This window comes from Microcaecilia unicolor, chromosome 2 (genome assembly GCF_901765095.1).
Source record: "Microcaecilia unicolor chromosome 2, aMicUni1.1, whole genome shotgun sequence".
In the NCBI taxonomy this organism is placed as follows: domain Eukaryota; kingdom Metazoa; phylum Chordata; class Amphibia; order Gymnophiona; family Siphonopidae; genus Microcaecilia; species Microcaecilia unicolor.
In genome coordinates, this window is record NC_044032.1 from 179,024,796 (window position 1) to 179,034,082 (window position 9,287).

General features: G+C 40.1%; 1 protein-coding gene across 1 annotated transcript in view; it reads left to right on the forward strand.

Annotated features, from left to right (window-relative positions):
* Nucleotides 1–8,875, forward strand: part of LOC115463217 (peroxisomal multifunctional enzyme type 2-like) — a 204,254-nt gene extending 195,379 nt beyond the window's left edge. Inside the window, exons 23-24 of the mRNA XM_030193529.1 lie at nt 6,137–6,264; nt 8,460–8,875. Coding sequence (XP_030049389.1) covers nt 6,137–6,264; nt 8,460–8,549 — 218 coding nt within the window. The 3' untranslated portion in view covers nt 8,550–8,875. The remainder of the gene's footprint in view (nt 1–6,136; nt 6,265–8,459) is intronic.
* Nucleotides 8,876–9,287: the final 412 nt, after the last annotated feature.

The window sequence follows — 9,287 nt, forward strand, 5'->3', positions numbered from 1 at the left end:
GTAGCCGTGTTAGTCCACTCTTAAGGTTATCAATAGAAATCAAACAAAATAAAACATGGAAAAGAAAATAAGATGGTACCTTTTTTATTGGACATAACTTAATACATTAAGACCTTTGAAGTCAGAATGATTGAATATTTTAACACCCAACAGAAAGGACTTAACAAGGACCTGGGGTTCCTAGCCCATTATAAACCATAAAGCTGTATGTCTCTGTTGATCACCCCACCCCTCACCTATCCACACCCATCCTGTTAGAATATCAATGATATGCTTTGATGTCCCCATGCATACCTCCGACCCACCCCCATCCTCCCACCCTGTCAGACTGTCATAGTAATGCTTGAATGTTTTCACTTATATACAGTCAGCTAGCACATTTGCTTATTTCCGATCTGACGAAGAAGGGCAACCTTCGAAAGCTAATCAAGAAATGTATTAAGTTATGTCCAATAAAAAAGGTATCATCTTATTTTCTTTTCCATGTTTTATTTTGTTTGACTTCTATTAAAAATCATGATAATTCTATACCAACACACGCTGTGATAATGTCCAACTACACAGATTCACAATGTTCCATTTTTCACATTTAAATTGCCCTCATCATGGACGAGGTATTTGCAGAGTGTGGGCTTACGCAGTGAGAGGGGAAGAGATCTGCGATGCTCTGCTTTATCTGGTGTGGCATGCCTAGACAAACAGTTCAGAAAACTGCACTATGAGAAAGGAGGGTGGTGAGTGGATTTTGCTGTAATGGGCTTTCCAGTGGAGGGCGGGAAACACAAGATCTTTCATTTTAACTAGAAATTGAATGCAGACATGGTAACAGACATGTATAACAATAAACACACATACTGCTCTGCACCATCACAAGAAACTACTGCTGATATCCCAGATTAAGAGGTTTGAAGAAAAAGATGTCTCCAATTTGTCTTTGACCTAGCAATAGGGGCTGATTTCCCTATGTGACTCTGTCTAATAGGATTTTCATAAGAATCCCTGTTCATCTTGTATGGGTTTCTGGACCTGCTATTTTAAAAGGAGCAGGGTCGCATGTGGGAAAGCACCAACAACGTGGAGCAGTTTATGATTGATTGTCACATGATGCCCTTTTATGCCTCATGTAGGCTTGTCAGAGTGTTTTTTTCCCTGTTCAGACTGCCCAGGCTTGTTGTATCCTGTGCTCAAATTCATAAAGGCAGAGGGGACAGATGGACACAGGAGGAGGAGGTGAGGAGAAGGGGTAATGAGGAGATGTGCATTAAGGTGCATTAATAAAGCATATTCCAGGCTGCCAGCTAGGCAAAGGGGATGGACAGAGGAGGGAAAAAAATCAGCACTTGCATGGTTTATTCACTCTGTTGGTAATAGAGAGAGCTGTGTTGATCTGCCAGCATTGGTTTAAACAAAACACATCTGTCTAGGTCTGTTTAAAAATTCAGTAGGCTTAAAGATCACATGGTTCAGTCTAACTACTCACACTAGTTCTTTTGCACGTGTACCATTTAAAGTGTATTTTTGTTTACTTCCTACACTGATCAAATCGCCCTTTCAGGAAATGAGGAGGAGGGGGGAGCTGGGAAACTGTGTGTGTGTGTGTCCCAATGAAACAGAGATAATGAGATTTTCAATCTGAAGCTAAAAAAAAACAAAACAGAGTTGAGCTGCAGAAAGAGGAAGAAGTGTAGAGAGAGGGAAGGCGGCACTGGGTGAGGAGGGAGTGTGCTACTCCTTCCTCTGTCAAAAAGGTACGGGACAGAGGGGGAGGGCTTTGCTAGACCACCAGGGAAGATGGGGATTGGGGTGGCAGCCCACTTGGGCCACCAGGGCTTCTTTATTGGGTATTGAGGGGTTAGGGGACTGGCGGTCCACTGGACCTTCTGTGACCCCTGTGTTGCCGTCCTGGGGGGTTGGGAGCTTAGGGCATCCTTGATTGCTTTGGGGAGCCTGCATGCATGCAGATGCATCCTAGACAGGGCTCCCCATTCCTCCCCAATGCTTTGCGAACTCTAATGCCAGCTCTGAGCTGGTATAGGGTTTGCAGTGAGAGCAGCGCCAATATTTGGTGCACTACCCACTGAGCATTGGGGAGGAATAGGTAATGCCCTGTTTAGCATGCATTTGCATGCTAATTGCATTCAGAGCTGGTGAGTTCATTGTTACACTCGCTCGCCATTGGCTGGAGCAAATGTGGGTGCTAGTACGGAGCAGTTGGCCTCTAATGCCCATGTTTGCTTCTGATCATTGGGGCATGAATTATCCTTTCATTTCTAAGAGGTAACGAGCCGTGAAGTTCTCAAACGGCTGGGGAAGGGGCAGACTGAGTTATCCTCATTCGGTCAACCATAAAATATACACGCACTTTAAGGGCAGGAAAAAATGAATAGGAACCTGACTGAGCATGCACACTCCTAGTGCCTGTGCAAACTGCACATGGTTATCTGAGGTTGTACTACTACTACTACTACTACTTATCATTTCTATAGTGCTACTAGATGTACACTGTACACTTGAACATGAAGAGACAGTTATAGGGGGCAGTTTCCGGTGACAGATATCACATCCCATCATGTGACTCATCCAAGATGGCAGCGAGTAATGTAAAACAGGAAGTGACCCTATGGTTGCTGCCATGTTGGATTGTGTGTCCCTTAGTCACTGCCATCTTGAAAAAGGGTTGTAGCATGAATGTAGTTATTGTCACTTCCTGTGAAAAGGGGTTGTGTTTTGGGCAGACTGTCACTTCCATTGATATTATCAAGAGGGGCAGGGCGGGGTTTAAGCCAAGTAGGCATAGCTTGGGCGGATCCTAGATTCTGATTGGATGAAGCAACCAGAAGTGGGCATGGCATCTGTCAAAATATGTAAATTAGTTTTGCAAAAACCAAAGAGCCTTACTACTTGTGACCCCCCTGGAGATGAAGAATAATGATGTACCCATGGAGATCCCACCTAGGTTGTGACCCCATTGGCATGTTTTTATTATTATTTATTTTATTATTTGTTACATTTGTATCTCACATTGTCCCACCTATTTGCAGGCTCAATATGACTAACATAGTACCGTAGCAGCGACCGCCGGTTCAGGTCTGAACAAATACAGAGTGTGCACAAGTACAAGGTGTGGTTGTGGTAGAATAGGGTTCATATATGGTAGATACATTGGTGAAACATTAGGTAGGAAGAGGGAGAGTTGGGGTGATTCCATTACGTTCTTGGGGTTGTTGTGTAGCAGGTTCTCTGGTTCTTATGTTGGGTTGGTGGGGTATGCCTTTTGGAACAGGAGCGTTTTTATTTTTTCCCAGAACTTTAGGTGGTCGAACGTTGTGTTTACTGTTTTTGGCAGTGCATTCCATAGTTGTGCGCTTAAATAGGAGAAGCTGGATGCATATGTTGATTTGTATTTGAGTCCTTTGTTATTTGGGTAGTGAAGATTAAGGTGTGTTCGAGCTGATCTTGTTGTGTTTCTGGTTGGCAGGTCTATGAGGTCTATCATGTATTCTTGGGCTTCGCCGTAGATAATTTTATGGACCAGGGAACAGATTTTGAAAGTAATACACTCTTTGATTGGGAGCCAGTGCAGTTTTTCTCGGAGGGGTTTGGCGCTTTCAAAATGTGATTTCCCAAATATAAGCCTGGCTGCTGTGTTTTGTGTGGTCTGGAGTTTCTTTATAATTTGTTCTTTACAGCCCGCGTAGATTCCGTTGCAGTAGTTTGCGTGGCTTAGTACCATTGATTGTATCAAGTTGCAAAATATATCCCTCGGGAAGAATGGTTTCACGCGTTTAAGTTTCCACATTGAGTGGAACATTTTCTTTATGGTGGATTTTGCTTGATTCTCTAGTAAGAGATTCTGGTCGATTGTTACTCCGAGGATTTTCAGGCTGTCTGCGATAGGAAGGGTGTAACCTGGAGTGTTTTATGTTTGTGGGTTTATATGTGTTAATATTGTGATGAGATTATGAGACCATGTGTTTTTTCTGTGTTGAGTTTTAGTTGGAATGCGTTTGCCCATGAGTCCATGATATTCAAACTGAGCTTGATTTCATTGGTGATTTCTGCCAGGTTGTGTTTGTAGGGGATATGTATTGTGATGTCATCAGCATATATTATTATTATTATTTATTGCATTTGTATCCCACCTTATCCCACCTATTTGCAGGCTCAAAGTGGCTTACATAGTTTTGTTACACACAGTTAATCCTGGATGTCAGGTACAATTATTGTTGCGCAGAGATTAATTAGGGGAAGAAGTAGAGAGAAGAAGGAAGGAATTTAATAGGTATATTAAATGATGGGTTTTCTTAGACGGTGGGTTTTAAGAGGTGGATTAGTACAGTTCTGGGTTTTCATTGTAGGCTTTGTTGAAGAAATATATGAATGGGTTAAGGCCTTGACTGGCTAAGGACTTGGCTAGTGGGGTTATCATGAGGTTGAAAAGGATTGGTGATAATGATGATCCTTGCGGTACTCCACAGTCTGGTTGCCAAGGTGATGATATGTTTGTGCTAGCTTTCATTTGATAGGTTCTAGTAGTTAGGAAGCCCTTGATCCATTTGAGTATGTTTCCGCTGATTCCGAAGTAGTCTAGGAGTCTTAGTAATATATTATGATTCACCATGTCGAATGCACTGGACATGTCAAATTGTAATAGAAGTATGCTTTTACCTATTGCTATTTCCTGCTTGAATTTAGTTAAAGAGGGTAAGTAGTACTGTTTCAGTGCTGTGTAAGGGGGGCAGAATCCAGATTGTGATTTATGTAATATTATGAATTTGTCTATGTAGTCATTAAGTTGTTTGGTTCCAGGCCTTCCATTATTTTGACTACCAGTGGGATGGATGCTACTGGACGATAGCTGGTGATGTCATTTGTTTTTTTCTTGGTGTCTTTTGGTATTGGGGTGAGTAGGATGTTGCCTTTTTCTGTAGGGAAGGTTCCTTGTTTGAAGCATGAAGTTTAAATGGGATGTGATGTCTGTTATGAATCGATGGGGCAGATTTTATTAGGTAACTGGGACAGGTATCCAGTTGACACTGGCTATTGGAGTACCTCTTGATCACCTGGGTAACTGTGTCAGCGGTGAGGAGAGCGAAGTTTGTCCAAATTCGGTCCGCTGCGTATTCACCAGGGAGTAGGTCCAGTTCACTGATGAAGGTTTCAATGTCCGTATTGTCTTGAGGTAGTGTACTGCATAAATTTACAATTTTTTCGTTGAAGTATTTAGCAAGGTTGTTTGCAGATGGGATGTCAGTATTGGTTGTGGTGACCGGTTTTATGTCTAGTAATTTGTTCACGAGATGATATAGTTTTTTCGTGTCTTTGTATTCTGGCCCTATTTTAGTTTTGTAGTATGATCTTTGGGTCTGTTTTATTGCGTATTTGTATTTTCTTTGTAATAGTTTCCATGCGTTGAGTGTATATTCATCTTTTTTTTTTTCCATGCGCGTTCCAATTTCCTTGCTTGTGTTTTTAATTTTCAGTTCCTCATTGAACCACAGTATTGAGTTACGTCTGCGTGAGGTTCTTGTTCATAAGGGTGCTATTTCATCTAATATGTGTCTACATCTTATATCCCATTCTGAGAGGTAGTGTGTGGAGTCCGTTTGTGCTGTCCAATCGTGTATTGTATATTGTGTTTTAGGACCACATTTACAATCTCATCCCACAGTTTCAGAAGCTCTGCCTTAGCCTTTGTCCTCATGTGTTGCAGTGCATTTGAAATGTTATTCATACCACAGAAGATACTTATTTTTCTGCCAATAGCATACATGTGATATTACAATGTATCATATATCATCTGTATTTGACCTACATTAGAAGCTCCCTGGGATGTGTATGGTCTTATATGCATGTTTGTTGTCTGTCATAGCTCATATTCATCAGTACTGGAATATGTTAGGCTCATATTAGGCTCATTGTGTTGAATAGGGCACAATATTATTGCTCTTATAAAATTATTTTTATAGATTATTTTTACTGGTTGTATAATAGCAATAATAATAGGTTTAATAACAAATGGCTGGCTAACTTAAGATTGTGGCTGGAACATCAAAATATTATAGCTGTGTCCAAAATGTTTTATCCTTATTTTGACTTGGAGTGGAAGAAAAATAAATTGATTTTCCTTTCTCAGCCATTGACTTGAAGAATGGATCTGGAGAGATTTACCGGGGGGCTGCACGGGGATCTGCAGACACATCCTTTACCCTTTCTGACCAAGACTTCATGGACATAACTTTAGGCAAGCTGAATCCTCAAAAGGTAACGACATGTTGAAGCAATATTGCTGTTTTAGTAGTGTGGTGGTCAACTGTTGAACTTGGTTAACAGGTCCACAAACTGTGAATGCAATGTTATTCTGAACTATATAGCTAGGCTTATGTGACATGAGCTTAATTTAAAACCTTGAAGGGTAATTCTATAATAGCACTTAACATTAGTTGGCAATTATGCACATAAGTGCTAGGCGCTGTTCTAGAACATAGCGCCAAAATGACTTAACATGTAAATGCAAGATGGGTGTAAACATGGGCAGGTCATGGGTGTATGTCTGAGATATGCATATAGCTTATATAAGTTTTATGCACACTTCAGGGCACAATTAAGCACCAACAGTTACAAGTGCCATTAACTTGGTGTAACTGTTGGCGCCTAACTTTAGACGCACCAATGCTGACTTACACTAGTGCTGTATATTGTAAGCTCTTTGAGCAGGGACTGTCTTTCTTCTATGTTTGTGCAGCGCTGCGTAGGCCTTGTAGCGCTATAGAAATGCTAAATAGTAGTAGTAGTAGTATAATGGAATCTTGATGCATGGCATTGGATGCCTAAATCTTGACACCATTGCATACAGATGTCACCTTGGTCATCTTCTGACCTTGCTCTCTTTTCAATTGGGAATTTTAAAGACACACTCTTGTCTCTTGTTTAATTGTGTGTGTGTATATGTATGTATGTATGTATATATATATATACATATATATATATACACACACACACACATCTATAAATTTTTAAAGATAGGTATAGATGTAAAATGGGGAACACATTTGTTTGTTTTCTCGACTTTTATCTTTGACTATAGGGAGGACACTTGACAATGATTGTCATGAACAGGCATGCATACATAAATGTTGTAGGTTGAACATTGAAAGAAAACATGTGTCTAGCTGGTGCAACTCTGTGGCAATCTCTTACTTTTGCTTTGCTATTTGTGAGAGTCTTGTTTAGAAATGATTTCAGTTCCAGTTTCCCTGACCACAGATTTGTGGGTTAAAGCTAGGGATTTTAATTTTTGATTATAACCAAACAAAAACCTCCTTAAAAGGGAAATTTGGTGGGTTTGGTTATAACCAGCCACTGCAACAGACTCCTTTGCTGCTTACTGTCTCATTGGCTCTACCTCCGGCACTAGAAAAAACATTGAAATGTAAGAACAGGCACTTCTGGTTCTCATGATATAAATCTTCCCCCCCCCCCCCCCCCACGCACATTGCTAGTTGCAGAGCTGTCAAAGCAGCAACGAGCAGCAAGTGGGATGGTACAGGCCAAAAGAAGGGAGAGGCTGATGCAGGGGGCTGGGAGGGGGAGAAGGAATAGGTTGTTACTAATGCAGGGGGCTGGGAGAGAGGGGATGAAGGATTATTATTATTCCAGTTCTTGTATTCCGCCTATACCTACACAGTTCAAGGACAGATTGCAATTAAAGAAGAGACTAGTCAGTCCAGGAATTAGAGGGGATAGAGCACAAATGACGTGACTTAACTTCAGAATAGTCGTCATATGGATGTTGGAGCAGGTATCAGATAGATTTGCCTTACAGAATAAGAAGGTTTTTTAGAAGCTTTCTGAAATGCTTCTCAAATGTCCAGGGGGTTGGTTCCACAGATTGGTTAGCTGATATTGAATGGATAGATTAAGATGCTTAGTTGACTTTAGGTTCTCTATACATTGGAAATTTGAGATGAAATAAGTTGCGAATGTTGTGCTTAGAAGAAGAGTTTCATAGCAAAGGTACAAAATTCAGCATGTAGTCAGGAATGTCCTCATTGAGAATTTTAAAGGTGAAGTGAAGTTTAGAGACATAGGGTTGAGGAGATTCATCCAAACATTTGTCTGACAGGTGAGTTCTGTACGTGCTGTAAACGATGAATCTTTAAGTCCAGAGATGTTTTTTTATGCCAATGATTGATATAACAGGCTCATTTGAATTACTGGATTGACCAGCAGTTTCTGAGGCTTCTTCCTCCCCCATCTTTTTGAATGGTTTACATCTATAGATTTCAACAGCATTTGCTTTAAAAGAAAGCAGCGAACTGAACATGTTTCCAGTGAAGTGTATTAGCTATTATTTTTTTTAATAAGGTTACCTAGATCTGTACATACTGATACGTACTCTATGCTAGATGAAGTAAGAATGCCACTGTTTGCTCTGACTGTTTCTCTGCTTGTTGTAGGCATTTTTTGCTGGCAAGCTGAAAGTCAGAGGCAATATCATGCTGAGCCAGAAACTGGAGCTAATCCTTAAAGACTATGCAAAACTGTGAAAATGCACCCTGATCAGTGGGATCTGCAGAAAAACATAAACTTCTGTCTCGTTACTAAACACATCATAGAGTACTGAAAGTGAAAAAAAAAAACCTTGATGGGTCGATTGTTGTTAATTTCAAAAGAATTTACTGCTGTTTTTTAAAAACTTATCTACATTGCTGTAATCAGAATAATTTCCAGATAACAGTTCAGTTTTCAGCACCCTAATTTTGTCTTAATATTGTAAATTTAGAATGAAAATCTGTATAGTCTACACAGGATTGACTATATCTGTAAAAATCTCTGCAAAACACAGAATAATAAAAATCTTTAATATGTCCTATGTTGGTACAGTGTTTTTTTTTTCTGTCACCACTGTCGTCCTATGTTCTCATGTTTTCACATGGATTCCAATTAGAAAAGGCAAGTTTTTGAGTATTCATGTATGTGGATAATATCACTGTGTTGGTTCCAACGTGTATAGATATAGCTGAGATCAAATTGAAAATAGAGAGTGTTTCTCTTTAATTTCCGATTGGATGATTACTCATCGTCTGAAACTAAACAGTGATAAAATCACATTTCTTTTGATTGGAACTAGTGAAATTACTACTCATGAAACCTCCTTAATTATAGACTGGAATCTTCTCTGAAAATCATGGGTATTCCTCTAGATCAGAACCTTACTATGGAGTCTCAAGTGAACAGCCTCATTAAAAAAAATGTGTTTGGATTGTTTGCAGTCTTTGAAGAGT